General features: G+C 43.8%; 1 protein-coding gene across 3 annotated transcripts in view; it reads left to right on the top strand.

Annotated features, from left to right (window-relative positions):
- The window catches only part of CWF19L2 (CWF19 like cell cycle control factor 2), a 211,332-nt gene extending 194,490 nt beyond the window's left edge, over positions 1 to 16,842 (top strand). For 2 of the 3 annotated variants that reach the window (XM_074984786.1, XM_074984796.1), the window contains 2 exons: positions 11,541 to 11,642; positions 15,476 to 16,840. In XM_074984786.1, the coding sequence (XP_074840887.1) occupies positions 11,541 to 11,642; positions 15,476 to 15,616 (243 nt within the window). In that variant the 3' untranslated portion in view covers positions 15,617 to 16,840. Of the gene's footprint in view, positions 1 to 11,540; positions 11,643 to 15,475 lie in introns of all 3 variants that reach the window. The other variant, XM_074984805.1, reaches the window with a different exon arrangement.
- Positions 16,843 to 17,873: the final 1,031 nt, after the last annotated feature.

Here is a 17,873-nt window from a genome sequence, read left to right as displayed (position 1 = left end):
CATCACTACCATCGCACAAGGTCATCCGAAGCTGTTATTCCACCATTGCCTCCGACCATTCTACGACCAGTGGCAAAGGATCACCACAGACAAATGGGTGGTGGAGATCATAGCCACAGGGTACGCGATCCCCTTCCAGTCGCTCCCACCGCCACGACCTCCACCCAGGCCCCTCCTGCAGGATGCCTCCCACGAAGCGAGACTCAAGCAGGAGGTAGACCATCTTATGCTCATAGGGGCAGTGGAAAGAGTGCTGGAGCAACTGCAAGGGAAAGGGTTCTACTCCAGATACTTCCTCACGGAGAAAAAGACAGGAGGCTGGAGGCCCATCTTAGATCTTCGAGGCCTCAGCCGGTACCTGCGCAAGCAATGCTTTCGGATGATCACAATCGCCTCCATCCTTACGGCACTGGACGATGGAGATTGGTTCGCAGCTCTCGACTTACAAGACGCGTATTTTCACATAACTATCCATCCGGCTCACCGACGATTCCTCCGGTTCATGGTAGGCAAAGAACATTTTCAGTACAAGGTCCTACCATTTGGCCTCTCCTCGGCCCCCAGAGTCTTCACCAAGACCTTGGCAGTGGTGTCAGCCTACCTGCACAGACAGGGGGTATTTATATTCCCATATCTGGACGACTGCCTACTCAAAGGGGCCTCGAAGGAGGAGGTACTGCGCATGATACGCGTCACAGCAGGCACGTTCTCTTCGCTCGGCCTGGTTATCAATCTGGCAAAATCAAAGATAGACCCCACACAGGACATAGAGTTCATAGGGGCACGCATAAATTCTATTACAGCGAGAGTGTATCTACCGGAGACACGCTTTCGGGCCATCGGCTGCCTCGTGCAAGTCATCACCTTCAGCCCTACGGTGCCTGTTCTGACGTGCTTACAGCTGCTGGGCCACATGGCAGCAGCGACGTTCGTAGTACAGAATGCCAGGTTACAGATGCGCAGCATGCAGCACTGGCTGGCGAGCGTATACAAACCGGCAGCACACACCGTTCACAGCGTGGTGTCGCCCATGACAGAGGTGCACAAATCCCTGCCATGGTGGGTAAACCCCAAGAACATGCTAACAGGGGTACCCTTCCACAAACCACAAGTATCGGTTTTTCTTACTACAGATGCCTCCCACATAGGGTGGGGAGCACACATGGGCGAAGAAGTGACGCAAGGACTGTGGTCCTCCACGGAACAGTCACTGCACATAAATATACTGGAGCTCAGAGCAGTGTTCAACGCCTGCAGACACTTTCGAGACCATATACAAGGCAAAGTAGTCGGGATCAGTACAGATAATACCTCCACCATGTTTTATATAAATCAGCAAGGAGGAGCTCGGTCCCGTGCCTTATGTGCGGAAACAGTTCGGTTGTGGAACTGGTGCATCGCCAACAATATAACCTTGAAAGCCTCGTACTTACCAGGCGCTCACAATGTGAAGGCAGACCAGCTGAGCAGGCGTTTCGCACTCACGCACGAGTGGCAGATCCGTCCCGATCTGCTACGACCAATTTTTCACACATGGGGCTTTCCCCAGATAGACCTGTTTGCTACTCAACACAACAAGAAGTGCCCACGATTCTGCTCCAGGGCAGGACTGGGACGGGGGTTCCTGGGGGACGCATTCGTGATCTCCTGGAGGGGCCCCCTGCTTTACGCTTTTCCTCCCACAGTGCTGATCCACAAAGTCTTGCAGAAAGCCAGGAGGGAAGGAGCCCGAATGATCCTGATAGTCCCAACTTGGGATCGACAGCAATGTTTCCCCCTACTCCTGCCCATGTCGGACCGTCCACCGATGCCCTTTCTGGTGGCACCGGATCTGCTCACGCAAGCCCAGGGGTCCATAGTGCATCCGCACCCCCAAGGCCTGCGACTACAAGCGTGGTTAATCCATGGCTCAGCTCCCTAGAGAGCGCATGTACGGAGGAAGTGCAACAAGTCCTAGAAAGTAGCAGGAGGACTTCCACCAGGAAGACCTACAAGCAGAAATGGACTCGCTTCACGGCATGGTGTTCTACCAAACGGCTAGCTCCCCTTTCGGTGCCTATACCTGTAATATTAGAGTATTTACTGGACCTCAAGAGAGGAGGACTCTCACTATCCTCGTTAAAGGTCCACCTTGCCGCCATTTCGGCGTTCAGACACGAAGAGGAAGGGCACACGGTGTTCGCCCATCCCATGGTTACCAGGTTCCTCAAAGGGTTGGTAAACCTATACCCCCCCTCGGAAACCGCTTCCACCTTCGTGGAACTTGGACCTGGTGCTTAATGTGCTAACGGGACCACCGTTCGAGCCTTTAGCCACGGATTCCCTCCGTCTCCTTACGGTAAAGACGACCTTCCTTCTCGCAATCACATCAACTCGCAGGGTGAGCGAGCTTGCGGCAATTATGGCAACGCTACCCTGCACTGTTTTTTCCAAGGAGGCGGTGACTCTACGGCTGCATCCAGCCTTTGTTCCTAAGGTTTATTCAGAGTTTCATATTAACGAACCTATTGTTTTACCCTCGTTTTATCCAAAGCCTCATAACTCTTACGAAGAGGCGCGCCTACACCTCCTGGACGTGAGGAGGGCGCTGGCCTTCTATATAGACAGGACCAAGCCCATCCGGAAAACGGATAGACTCCTGGTCTCTCTCGCTCCCAAATCGAAAGGAGAAGGTCTCTCTTCGCAGAGAATCTCGAAGCACATCGTATCCTGCATAAAAATGTGCTACGAACTCAAGAAGACTCCTTTACTGGCCCCGTCCAGGGCTCACTCCACTAGGGCGGTGGTGGCATCAACAGCCTTTTTCAAGGGCGTTGCGCTAAAGGACATTTGCAGAGCGGCGACCTGGTCATCCTATGACACCTTCGCCAAGCACTACGCCCTTCACAGGGTATTCCAAGAGGATACCCAGCTCTCGACAGTGGTCCTCTCAGGGACAAGCTGTACATGATCCGATTACCCACCTCCTATCTTGGGTTACTGCTGGGTAGTCACCTAATGTGGAGCACGCACGGGGACACTCGAAGAAGAAAGAAAGGTTACTCACTGTAGTAACGGTGGTTCTTCGAGATGTGTCCCTGTGGGTGCTCCACTACCCGCCCATCCTCCCCGCTTCGGATCTCTGTTTAGTGTTTTGCAGGAGCATCCGAGGCGGTTGGTCAAGGAACTGGCGGGGACCGGATCGCGCACGTGGCCAGGAGCGCGCAAGGGAACGGCGCGCACCGGCGCATGCGCAGTCCGGCAGAAACTAATTGGAAGGTCCGATCTGCGGCGCTGGGCGAACCCGACACCTAATGTGGAGCACCCATGGGGACACATCTCGAAGAACCACCGTTACTATGGTGAGTAACCTTTCTATCTTTGTATGTAAGTTTAGTCAACTTTGAAATCATCATGTATCTTAGAAACAGAGAGAGAACAATTGGGTGTGAAAGCCAAGTTCCATGGAATAAACACAGATCATGAAGACATGATAGATAGTAGAGGCCCCATCTGACTCCCAGTGAAGTCAGTGAAAAGATTCCCATTGATCCCAGCAGTAGCTGGATTGAGCTGAAAGTACTCATTAAAATCAAATTGCTACCTTCAGGCAATTCCCAGCACCATATCCTTGTAAATAATTTGAAAAACGAGGGGAGACCCTAAGAGACGCTTGTAACTGGGCTGGAAAAAGTGGTGTAATTTTTGTGTGCCCAATATGGACTACTATCCTTTTGAACAGTAACAGAGAGGTAACCATGTTAGTCTGTGCTCCAACAAAACAAAGCAGCAGAAATGCACGATTTTGAAGGCTAACAAAATGATGTATTCAGTGATGATCTTTCATGGGACAGACCCACTTCTTCAGATTAGGCATTCAAAGTGCTATATTTCTGCTGCTCTATCCTGTTGAAGTATCTACTCTGAAAATTCAGACATAAATACAGTATCCTCTTGAAGTTACCTTTTAGAAATCCATGAAGTAATCATAGGCTGTAGCAGGCAGTTTTGAAACACATGTGCACACATTACATATGTTGGAAACACATAGGATCTGTTGTGTATTACTATGTAATGACATGGTACATGTGTTAAGATATCTTCAGTTTCTGTAGCAGCGGTCAGTTCATGTAAGAGGGGTAAAAGAAGGACTACTTGTGAGGCAAGCCAGGTTTTAGATTAACAGCCTTCAAAGTGTCTCTTTAATTGAGGAAAGTATATCTAAACATTTAATGTTACACACTTCAGTAATTTTAACATTTTCATTTCTGTCAGTTCACTGCAGTGCTTGAGCCTCCTTAGATTTTATATCTTTTTCAGAGCCTTCTATACCCATTCTTAATTTTATAAAATGTCCTGTCTGCTTCATTAGTTATCTTGTCTGTTCCTGACAAAGCACCTGTCTCTCCTCTAGTATATTCTTTAGCATAGTTGTCTCATCTCATGTGGAAAGGCATTAATATTCTTTATTTCCCTGGTGTTATATGTTGTGCTGGTACCATGGATTTTGGCTGGTCTCATTAAACAATGGTATTTTAGTTCATCATATCCATTGATTTGGCTTTTTATTTTGTAATCCATCTTTTAACATTACTAACTGCATGGTTCTGAGAATGGGGTGCAGCACAGGCTCTGCTCTGTGATCCAGTTGAGGACTTTTGTTTTTTGAGGCATCATCCTGTGGGAATCTTGCCACTGATTGTAGTTGTTGTTGTTGTTGTTTTTTTTTTTACGTGGTTGGTTGTTTCCACCTTTCTGACTTCCCATTAAACACCTTACCTTGATTGTCTTCCCTTTTGTTACATCTGAGTGACCCACTAGGTATTGAAGTAAACTGTAACAGACACGCTAACAATTAGCGGCTACCTGATATCAAACCCATGATTTACCTTCTAATAAAAACTGGCTTGTCTCGCACCCCCAGAAAGGGCATCATGCACCTCCAGGGCTTCGTGCACCCCAGGTTAAGAACCACTGCTCTAGGTGCTTACACATTTATTGTTTAATAAATTGTTTACATAACCAAGCCAGATACTTCCCTTTAGTAATTGCTGTGCCAAACTAATGACATAGAAACAGGTTTTTCAATGAGGGTGCTGGAAGCCATTGAACAAAATTATAAACCCTATATATGACGGAAGCCAAACCAAAGGGTGCTGCCTCACCCTCACGACTCCTCGTTCCCATGCCCTTGTGCCAAACCCAAAACTTCTGGTCGTGCTATAGTAGATCTTTTGTCCCAGGCTTAGGGCCCAGCCTAAGGACACAATCTAGCCCTTTATCTTGACAGCTTGTGCCTACTAATTAATATAATTTCACCTTTCATTTTCTGGTGTTCTTGTCTTAGACACCAGAAAGTACAATCAGCATTGACTCATAAAAAAACAACCACCTTTTGCATTTTATTTTCTAATTCAAGTAAATCCGAACAAATGTTTCCATTTCTAACTTCTCACAGCTTAGCCCAGTATAGCTCTAAGTGAAGATAACAAGTTGCACAAATATGGTGAACCAAAAGATGAACTGGTGAATTTATTGATGCTCTCTACAAATTAGGTAGAAGGACCCAAGAATATTATTCCTTGTTTTATATATGTGTGTCTGTGTGTGTGTATATTAATGCTTATTATAGTGTGAATAAAAAGTACATCTAGAAAAGATTCCTACCTGCCCAAAGATTTTACAATCTAAAGTCATTAGCTGCTTCTACACTACCGGTCTCTTTCAGAAGGGGCATGCAAATGAGCAAGATCGGAAATGCAAATGAGACATAGATTTAAATGTCTCATGCATCATTTGCATATCCCCATGTGTTTTGGCTTCCAGAAGAGCCATTTCCAGAGGCCGAAGCAGCCATATGGACGGGATTCTTTTGAAAGGAAACCCCGCTTTCAAAAGCATCATTCTTCCTATTTTGTTGCAGGAAGAAGGGTGCTTTCAAATGGGGTTTCCTTTCAAAGGAACCCCATCCACACGGCTGCTTTGGCTTCCGGAAGTGGCTCTTCTAGAAGCCAGTTCATGTGGGAATATGCAAACGAGGCCTGAGATATTTAAATCTGTGCCTCATTTGCATTTCCGTTCTTGCTCATTTGCATGCCTTTTCCAAAAGGGGGCGGGCATGTAGTTGCAGCTGAAGAGAAAACGCAGATCATTGTGGAGTTGGGACTGTAGAAGGCCAAAAACTTAGAGAAGGGTATCAATTCTGGGGCAAAATTTTACTTCAAGAGCTGGAGATAAGAGTTTGATCTGCTATATATGTGAACAAATTGTTTTTCAATACAGAATCTTCAGTTCCTGCATATTTTTCATGCAAATAGCTTTGTGGTGATAGGATGCTATTTAGCAGCTCTGTTACAGTTCCTGGAATAAATTCCATTCCACCCATCATTCTGTTTCCACAGAATTTCTTTATTGTTGCTTCCATGTTCTAGGCAAGGAGGGAACACTGGGGCCTTGCTACATCCTCTTTGATTTTTAACATAGTTCCATTTACTTAAGCTAGGATGATGAGGATATGCAACTGTAAGGAATGTGCCAGCAGGAGCTCAATACTGCTGAAGGAGTTGGGGAATGTGTCCTGCAGAGATCATTTGCATGAAAATACAAAGGTGTGCATATGTAGTGTCTGGTAAACAAAGCCTCATGGGAGCAGGCAAAGCAGGGAGGTTTTGTCTATTGTAAACACCATGTTGTAAAGTTACAGTGTATGCTATCACCAAGTTTAAGAACCGTGGAGTCTCAACAATGCTTGAAGTTTGGTGGGGATACAGGGCAGTCATCACTACTCTGTAAGATATGGATTACAGAGGGCTTCCCCCCCCATCCCGCCCCCCGCCAAAGCATTGTGTGAATGAAAGTGAGGAGGCATAGTGGTTGAACCAGCTGGCTGTAAGCCTTTTGGCTGTACAGCTGTGAGACTGGTTTGACTGGTTTTCCCCCACTATTCACAGGTAGACCTAAAGATGGGTCTATAGTTATTCTGTGAGAATCCACCTTGGTGGATACTGAGATGCTGTGGCTAGACCCAGAGCTGAATGCTCCTATGAGCTGAAGTCACTGAGAACTGGAGTCACAGGGTTTTGCCTCCACGGACGGACGGATGATGCAACCGGCAGCTGTCCAGTAGAAGGAGCAGCGGTCGGACGGATGGTGCAACCAGTGGCTGACTGGTAGGAGGAGCAGTGGGCGGACGGACAGCGCAACTGGTGGATGGCCGGTAGGAGGAGCAGCGGCAGTGGATGAATGAATGGGACGATCACCGGCCAGCCAGTAGGAGGAGCATGGGCAGATAGCAGATGCAACCGACAGCCGGCCGGTGGGGCAGCTGGCAGGGAGCAAGCGGAACACCAGGCCAGCATAAAGGGGGCATTGCCTCAGGCTCAAGGAGGGAATGCATCAGGGTGATGTGACAGGGCCTGCACGGGCTGGACCAAGTTGTAAGTGGGGCATTTGAAGGGGAGTATGAAGAAATTTTGGGTGTGTGGTTTGGCTGGTTACAGATAGTATTGGACTGGTGAGCCTGAGAGGCGAGGGACACTGCTCAATCCATTTGAGCTGGGACAGTTACTTGAGGATTGGTTATGAACTCTGGGTGTGGTGTTTTCCCAAGGTTATGCCATATGACTTTTCTGACTTTTTCATTAAAAGTTTCTTTTCTACACTCAGACTCTCTGCTTGCGAGTGGGGAAGCATTGCCTCTCTGAGGCACCCAGGGGGTGTGTGAATTTCCCAGGCTACTGTGTGGGGGCTTGAGCCAGTTCTGTGTGAGATGGATGAAATGGAACCCCTAGCTACTGAACCCAGCCCTGGTTGCTGCTGACTCCTTCTGGCAGAAGGGTTACCTAACTAAGAAGCATTCAGGACAATCAGAACCAATATATCAAAGCTACTTTATGATTCCTTTTTGATAGCTACAGCACTAAATTGGTTATGGGAGTGTGGTGCCAGAACAGTTTGTAAAGCAAATTTAAATGTAAGTTAAAAATAATCCAGGAACAGTTTGTCAGCATACCCACACTGCAACTTTAGTTGTGTACATTCCTGATCCATTTAAATACTGAAATGTAAACACATGCTGTTGATTTGCATATCAGTAATGAGAGACAGCATAATGAGTGTAGTGTTCAATTTAGGACTCATCCTAGACATAGTGGACTATATTGAGCTCTGATGTTTGGTGGGTGCAGTTTCTGCTGTAGTTAGTGGGAGTTATGGCTGCTTACCACGTCTGGTTTTGTTCCAGTAGGTGGAAGAGAAATAAAGAGACACTATCTGCGCTAAGACTCTTGGTCAGGATCAGGATGAGCTGTAGAAGTTCTTCCCTCTCACCACCTTCATACACTTAAACATAATCTACAGAAGGCTCCTAGACATTGATTGAAAGACCACCATTGGCACTTTGTGTCAACTGTCAACTTTATTTTTAAATTTGACATTCATGCAGGACTGTATTCAGCATTCAAATATTCAAGCTTGTAAAAGCTCCATTTTTAAAGTCTCTTTAAAACCTTACAAGGATTTTTCTGCTCTTCTGATCTTGTTCAGAAATTTGTAAGCAGGTCTGCAAATAAGAATGCCAGCATCATGAGGAGTCGCCTTTTTGCACTCTTTCCTTTGTCTCTGCATACATCTGTCTGTGTGCTGCTTGTTTAGCTTCAGTTTCAGCTTTGTTTGTTGCTAGTAAACAAAGTGGGTCAAGGGTTAAGGACGTGTGTGCCAGTGAGGTTCACCCCCCACCCTTGTGATCAGAGTGTGATGCTAGTGCATGAGACATGATGTTCTGATAACCAAAGCAAAACAGTGCAATACACACAAACTATTGGCAAACAAAAGAAGCTACAAAAAAGAAACATTTTTTCCTTCAATCTTTTTCATTATGTGGTAATCTTAGAGGTTATTTGTTTAAATAAAAGGAAGTCACAAGTTACAGGAGCAAATGTTATTCCTCAAGTCAACACTGTTTTACACTGGATTTAGCTGTATGAAGTGGCAATCCATGAGGTTTATAAAAAAAAAAATCTTGTACAGGTACCGACAGACATCTTCCTTTCCAAGTGCAAACAGATGGACATCATTCCAAATGGTCTGAAGGTGAAAAATCCATTATAATCAACATACTACATGGCCTCCATTGAGAGATTGTGCCACACGCTCTCAGAGAAACTATGGAATCAACTGATCAACATCCCGTACAGCTAACAGGAGAAAATAAAGAATCAGCTGTCAAAATTGAAGATTCATACAAAACCAATCTTCCTCACAAACTTCAGCATGGCTGGACTATACAAAAAAAACACAAGCTCTTTACAACACACACACAGTTTTTTCTACAGAGAAAAAGGACTCTGAACCGTCAAAACTCCTATATACTACAAGGGCCTACACCAAAGGTACTCTTGACTAACCCAGTAATATTGTTCATCTGTCCAGTTGCATACTTAGCCTAGCAGAAGTATCTGTCCTATTTTGGGGATTCTCTGTCTGCCACGTAAGCTCCCCCCACCACACATACGCGATACTGTTCTGGGGGAACTTGTAAGCCTACTTTCACCATCACCAATTCAGGGAATGTTTCTACCATGCCAATCAACAATGTGCTAACCCACAAAAACCGTGCTACCAACACTACAAGAAGGATTTTGGCTGGCCTACACCTGATGGTCAAAACAACAGACTGGACTTCTACGTAGGATGCTTCCACAGATGTGCACAGGCTGAGATTGTGCACAAGCAGCATCATTTGCCCCATAACCTCAGCCGCTGCGGGACACAATGGCATCCAGAGTCTCAGAAACAACTGTGGCCTTATAATCAAAGAGGCTGACAAAGGAGGTGCTGTAGTCATCATGAAAAGGTCAGATTATGAAACTGGAGGCTGTTAGGCAACTCTCCAACATCACATCTACAGGCCACTTATCTTTTGCTCCCACTGAAGAGTACCAAGAGAAGCAACACCATCTACTCAAGAAACCACCTGAAGAAGCACAGGAACAAATCTTCACAGACATACAACTAGAACTCCAGCCAGGGATTTTCTATCTGCTACCAAGATTCATAAACCTGAAAATCATGGGCAGCCCATCATCTCAGCTACTGGCATTCTTAAAGCAGGATTGCCTAGCTAGGGTAGACTCTTTCCACAGGCTACCAATCCCAGCTATCTTAAGACACCACCGACCCTGAGGAAACTACAGTCAATTGGTGATCTTCCAGAAAACACCATCCTAGCCACTATGGAGGTTGAACACAAACATCCACAGTACAAGATGTCAGGAACTGTATCACCAATGGTGGTATGGCCCAGCAGGTTGGTGAGCTTTATGACTTTATTCTCAACCACAACCATTTCAGATCTGAGGATGATTTATACCTTCAAGTCAGGGGCACTGTTATAGGTACCCAGAGGGCCATACAGTACACGAACATTTTAATGACTGATTTAGAACAATGCTTCCTCAGCTGTCATCCCCAAGTGCCCGTCCTATACTTGATGACAGAATCATCTGGACCCGTGAGAAAAAAACCCTGGAAGAATTCCATTGCGATTTGAAAAGTTTCCACCCCACTATCAATCTTAGCCTGGATCACTCGACGCAAGAGATTCATTTCCTGGACACTGCAGTGCAAATAATTGATGGTCATATAAACACCACCCTCCCGAAGCCTACTCACTGCTATAGTTACCTACATGCTTCCAGCTTTCATCCAGAACACATCACATGATCCTTTTTCTACAGCCAAGACCTTAGATACAACCACATTTGTTCCAGTCCTTCAGGCAGAGATAAACACCTACAGGTTGCACCTCTGAAATCCGGTACTCTCTTGTGTGGCATGACGACCGATGTTGCCAGCCGCTGCTTGCCCCATATTTTGCTGTCAGCAGAGGGGGGTGCCAGCAGTACAGAGGCCATGAATTTTTTCAAGCATAAGGAGCTAGCGACGGGGGTGGGGGTTTCCGGCAAGAGGCAAATCTACACAGCCTCCATACTGCAGGTACCCCACCTCTGCTGACAGTGAAATCTCACGCAGCTATGCTAATTAGCTGTGCGAGTTTGCAAATAGACAATCATTTGCATTTTCTAGAAACCTCATTAGCATAATGCTGCCAGCAGTAGCGCTGTGTTAAGCACCCATGTAGACATGGCGAAGATGGCCACCAGTAAGGGCATATGACTAAAATCTGTGACACCTATACCACTCCTTAGGTGCCAGAATCTGAGCTGTCTGCAATAGCTGTTTTTAGAGTGCTGGCACAAGTCTATTATCCAAGCCAGGAAACCCAGGCTGGGAGACTTACTCCACAGTGCTGCGTAGATATACCCTATGTTGCCCTGATCTTGCAAATACATACAGGAATATATGTAACTTCACTCACATTTTTGTCCTATCAACCTGCCTAAGTCTTTTAGTATTAGGGTCTCAATTTCTTCTGTATTAATACTGACTGCCAATTATGAGTCTACTTGCACTTTTAATCAAGTGTGGAGAGTCTTTATGTGGTTCTTTGGTAAATACAGTCTATTAAAATATCTAAAATGCATGTTTTTGTGTATATTTAGGTTCCTAGAGGCTTGCCCTACTTTTCTGTGGACTTCGGCCTTCAAGGAGGTTTTGCTCATGTAATTGAAGATCAACACAAGTTCCCTCATTATTTTGGAAAGGTATTGACAAGTACGAGACCAAAACACCGTTCATGACTGAATTTTTTAATCACTAATTAACTCACCAATATTGCATTATTTTAACATATTTTAAAGGTTGCTAGATGGAAATAAATTTTCCATGCAGTGTAGTGGAAGTTAAGCCATAGATGTGAGCACAAAAGGCTAGCTGCAGGGCTTTGGGCTGACTGACTGACACCCACCTTCTTCCTCAGAAATCCTGAATCTGTTTTATACATTTTATTAAAACTATTAAATAAAAATTAAATCAAGAGTAAATATAACCAGTGCTAAGATACTGGCATAATACCACACTAAACTAAGAGTAAAAGAGTGCAACTATCAGATTGAGGTCAAAGCAGGAAGTTAGTTTCAATATTGGAGTAGATTCAAATAATCAAATCACATAATTTGACAGATCAGAACAAATTCCTCCTAAATTCTAAGGAGTGACACTTGTCCATTTGATTAAAAACCCAATTAAAGAATTTCGCCCAAGTCAATTGAAGTAAAGAGGTAGGACCTGGTTGATATTTTGGTACTGAAACTAAATTATCTAATATTTCAACAACAGCCAAGTAACTAAATTACAAAGCTTCCTCAATAAAGTTCAGTTCTAGTGTGATGGCAACAGAGAGAAAGTTGGCCTGCTCTATTAAAATGCCGGCTAACAGGTTTGTGGATCAGGAGTGTTTTTATGTATGTTTTGTGCCCCTTGACTCTTTAGCTGTGTCTACACGTGCACGCTACTTCGAAGTAGTGGCACCAACTTCGAAATAGCGCCCGTCGCGGCTACACGCGTTGGGCGCTATTTCGAAGTTAACTTCGACGTTAGGCGGCGAGACGTCAAAGTCGCTAACCTCATGAGGGGATCGGAATAGCGCCCTACTTCGACGTTCAACGTCGAAGTAGGGACCGTGTAGACGATCCGCGTCCCGCAACGTCGAAATTGCCGTGTCCTCCATGGCGGTCATCAGCTGGGGGGTTGAGAGATGCTCTCTCTCCAGCCCCTGCGGGGCTCTATGGTCACCGTGGGCAGCAGCCCTTAGCCCAGGGCTTCTGGCTGCTGCTGCGGCAGCTGGGGATCCATGCTGCAGGCACAGGGTCTGCAACCAGTTGTTGGCTCTGTGGATCTTGTGTTGTTTAGTGCAACTGTGTCTGGGAGGGGCCCTTTAAGGGAGCGGCTTTCTGTTGAGTCCGCCCTGTGACCCTGTCTGCAGCTGTTCCTGGCACCCTTATTTCGATGTGTGCTACTTTGGCGTGTAGACGTACCCTCGCAGCGCCTATTTCGATGTGGTGCCGCGCAACGTCGAAGTTGAACATCGACGTTGCCAGCCCTGGAGGACGTGTAGACGTTATTCATCGAAATACCCTATTTCGATGTTGCTACATCGAAATAAGCTACTTCGATGTTGGCTTCACGTGTAGACGTAGCCTTTGTGTAAGAGAGTTTGAAGTCTGTCCAATATACAAACATCTGGGAATTGTTGGCACATGATGGGCCATTCTGTTATTGACTTAAGAGTTTGCACGTTACTGAAGAGGAATTTTCACAACACTCTTCAAAGTGAGGCTGCTGAACTCTCTCTTATATTCAAATTCGACACATTAACTCGTGGTTTGAACCAAGATTGGAATTTTCTGGGTCACTATAGGAACTCTTTTGCCTACTTGGCTTAATCTAATTCTTGGCTCCCCCCCACACCCTTCTGCCCCTCTACTCTCTGATTTGCTCACCTTGATAATTTTTTTTCTGATTCGTCCACCTTGATTGCTGGTTTTGGTTCTCCGTGCCTTAAATATTGAGTCTGTTCTGGTATGGCTGTGGTCTGAAGAAGTGAGTCTGTCCCACGAAAGGTGACCTAATAAACTATTTTGCTAGTCTTTAAAGTGCTACTTGACTGCTTTTCTAGTGTGATGGTTACTGCTTTATTCCTCAAATACCCAACAAAAATATTTTGTAAATCTATATCATAATACTTTGATTAAGAAGAAATTTAGCTTAGTACCAAAATTTACATGTGACAGTTACAGTTTCTTAGGACCAAGATACTTAAGATAATGGGGATGCACAAAGTCTTCAGCTGTCAGAGCCTTCTAGCTTCCCATAAAGTAGGAGCTGTAACTGCAGATAAGGTTAGATGGTGATTTTGCTGGTACAGCACTTCACTCTAGCAAACCAGCAGGTCCGGAGATTGGCCAAGTGCTGATATAGTTCATCAGCTGATGCCTGGACTTCCTGCCCCCTCAGGTGATCTGCACTGGAATTTCTGGAATGTGAATCTTCCCTCAGTTGACTCAGTTGGTCAAAGACAAGCTTCACTCATGCTACGTTTCAGAGGACCTCCCTCCAAGCCTTTTGGTAAAATTGGGTGTGAGCAATTGTTCCCATTCACTTTGAATTAGTTAGACCTTCCCAGCTAGCTAGTTTCGGGAAAAGTCCCACTGAAACCAGCAATTAAAATAAAAAAGATTAATTATTTGCACACCACAGAGACTGACAAAATAAGACAAACACAGAGTACGAAACCATTTTCAAGGTGGCTGGCATAGCTTTGTTCGGGTGAAAGGTCTTGAGATGACATATCGCAAAAGAGTCTATTGAAAATCCTACCAAACCACCTAACTGAGAAGACCTAGCAACAAGCTGCTGAGCATTCATCCATTAGCAAATTTTACATGACCAGGTGTTGTCTGTCTTCTCCCAAACTAGAAAATTTAATCATTGTTATATTTGGAAGCTCGGCCATAAGTCAGAAGTCTTTGACAGTTTGATTGTGGTAGAGAAAAATTTAAAAACCTTTCAAGATGAAATCCATGTAAGAAATAAAAAGAATTTAAGTTTGTATATATACTATTTCTCTCACACACAGCTGCTAATGTTTCTCAGAGTTATGTGGTTAAATCCCCACATATACATGCTGAGAATTTATTGCATAAACTGTGAATTGCAATTAGAGTTTGTTTTTATTAAGCCACAGTAATAATTTCATGGAAGAATCAGTAATGAAAAAACAGACAAATAAGTGGACTTGGGCAGTAATTTAATCTTGTTTCCAAACAGCGCTATGAACAGAGTGAGGGAGCCTGTGAATTTCTGCGTTTTGGCTACTTAAATGACAAATTTACTAACACATCCACATAGCCCTAGAGTGATAGTCTTTGTGGAGTGCATTTCAGTGCTGCACCTAAAAAGTTGTTGGCTGGCTATATAGTAAACGCTTTCAGAATTTAATTTTGTAAAATATTACATGTGGATACGTTCTGACTTTCTTCTGTCAGACCTGACAATGTAGGGTTATTATAGTCAGGTCCATCCAAGCGGGGCCAGCTTTATGGAAAAGCATCAGCTGAGTGAACTTCTGCTTTGGTGCCTTGGTCTCCTCTGCCTCCTTGGGCTCTCCACCCATCCTCCCATAGCCCCTGCCCTTGCTTCCTTCTTGGGCGTCCCATTCATCACCCCTGGCCTCCCACTGCTTCCTAAGGTTCCCCCCTCCTCTACTGGTCCCATGCCCTGCTGCCTCTCTGGGCTCTTTAGTAATTGCCCCAAATGCTTGTCATCCCCACTGCCCAGACGTGTCTCCCACTGTTTTGTACCCTAGGCCCATGCTGCTCCTTGCCTCTTGACCATGATGCCTACCTATAAGGCTGGCTCTTGGTCCGAGAATATTAGTGAGACAAGGCGGGTGAGTGACATTTGAGGAAAATGACGACAGAAGATATTACCAAAACCTGAAACACATACCTTCTTTGTTTGATTGCAGAGTAGCTGAAGTGCAGTCCATACCAGCATTCACTGTTTTTTCTTTCTTTTCTCTTTTATTCTTGTGAAGGAAATCATTGGTGGCATGCTGGACTTGGAACCAAGGCTTTGGAAAAAGGGAATTAGAGAGAACTTTGATGATCAGAGGAAGAAAGTGTTGCAGTTTGCACAGTGGTGGAAACCATATGATTTCACTAAAACTAAAGAATGAATCCTTTACACCATCCAAAAGCGAGACTGAGAGTGATAGTAATTCAGGACAATATGTACTGTACATTATTTTTAAAGGATATTTCATATTTTAAGTAAAACATTGGTATTTTGTACACTGCTAAAAACTAGAAATATTGTTTAACTCTAGACTGCCCATTCACTAGACTCCTCTAGTTTTCGCATCATGTATTTGACAGATGGATCAAACTAAATGGTAAGAGAATGGATTAGAAATGTACAGGATTGTTTTTGTAAACTAAGCCAAGAAAAAAAAAAGTTGGCATCTGCATAGCTAGTTAAACAGCAAAATGCAATTTCATGTTTGCTGACCTTTGAATTACTTATCTTCTGTTTCACACAAAGTCAATATTTAATTATTTGAATGACTATCTTTTGTCTGATAGTGGTTTAATAGTACAAACATTTTGAAGAATACACTGATAAATTGGGAATACTTGGAGGTTTAGTTTTTGGGTTTTTTTTTTTTTTTTGGTTGTTTCTACTTTTAGTCTCTCTGCTCCTTGAGATAAAGATCATTACATATATTGGACACCTATGTGTTCTGCAGGTGAAACTCACCCTTGGCCAGAGCATCTGTAATAAGGCTTTATGTTCTACGTAAGCCCTCAAAACAGGATTTATGTGATTGACAGGCCCCATGCTGGACTATGCTCAGAATGGAACAGTATTTGTCAACCGTTGAAATATGGTTCAAGTAGTCCTTCCACTGAACCATTTTCTTGGTATTATAACCCAGTTAGGTTAGGGAATGGATCACTGAGATTCAAGGGATTAAAGAAAGTATTGGTATTTCCTCGAATAACTTTTGCTGGATTAAACATCCACAATAATTAATGTGTTCCTGTGACATTAATTTTATTTTTGTACAACATAAGTCATACAAAATAAAGTAAGCATGACCCAGTTACACACACAGTATGTCAGTTGTTTTGTACAGTAAACTTGCAAATCTGCTTCATTGTATTGCTGCTAGAAAGATCATTTTATAAATAAACTGCTATCTTTGTTTCAATTACTACTATAATATTTTACAATGTTTCTTTGACAATGTTACAATTTACTTTTTTCTATCAAGGGTCACAGCCCCACCAAAGTCAGTGTGACTAAGCCAGCTGACACCTGCTCAGAATCTGGCCCCAAGTGTTATGAATAGAACTGGGCAAAAACAATTTGGTGAATACTAAATAGGCCAAAAATGCATTTTTGGGGCAGTGAAAATATTTGCCAATTTGGGTTGACTTTGGCAAATTGTTTTGGCTAGAAAAAATCCCAGAAAATACAAAAATTGTGACTTGTCTTGGTGTGTCTAGAAAATGTCAGAAAAAAACATTTTGATGTGTTTCAGTTTGACTTGTTCAAAATGAAATGCTAATTCAAAACAACATCTTTTCATTTTGTTCAAAAAAAAAAAAAAACCAAACCCCCTAAAACTAAATTGTTTTACAGATATTTTGGTTTGGCCACTGAACTGAAAAATCAGTTATTTGCCCAACTGTTTCTGTTGCACCCTCAGTATGAAGGCCATTGTGTTCCTTCTTCCGGCATGCAGGGTTTTCAGACAGTTTTTGTCCGGGTACATTGCCCTTTCTCAAACTAATTCTTACACTTTTATTTGCTTCAAGTAAGAGGACATGGCTAGTTTTCCTCTTTGAATTTTTCAGACAATATTCTCTGAAGTGCGTTGACTTGGCTCTCATTTTTCATTGTATTAATCTAATGAGTTTTAGATATGAAGTAAGGTACATTGGAGAGAACATGCTGAAGGTAACCAATGAAATAATAGCCTCATTACATGGGTCCTAGAAAGGACTGGTAAAGCCATGAAACAACTTAGGCTGCTGTGCAGTCTGTGTTATCTTATCTGAAGCACAACAGAAAACTGCTGTTTCTCTGAAAGCCTGTGTCTGTCTAATCACAGAGTTCCCTGCAGGAATAAGCATGGAAGTGGCAAAGTCTCATATCTTTGAGTTACAGAGAAAAATAATTTTCATGTCTTGGAGAGAGAGTAGATGGAGACCTCCAGAATACACAGTGATCGTGAATTCATTATTCCTAAATAAATGTCACTTCTTCCCAAAATGCTCCTTCCTCCCATCTTACTTGCTGTGTATTTCCTAAAGTTCTCATGTGTAGATATTTTAGTCTTTCTCCTACCTAAGGGTCTCTTAGTATTTATACAATGAACCTTTTTCCTTTCTTAAAACTTCCAGTTTTCCTGTTTTTATTAGTTCTGG

Source organism: Carettochelys insculpta, chromosome 1, assembly GCF_033958435.1.
Source record: "Carettochelys insculpta isolate YL-2023 chromosome 1, ASM3395843v1, whole genome shotgun sequence".
Lineage (NCBI taxonomy): Eukaryota > Metazoa > Chordata > Testudines > Carettochelyidae > Carettochelys > Carettochelys insculpta.
This window is presented reverse-complemented; position numbering and strand designations above follow the sequence as displayed.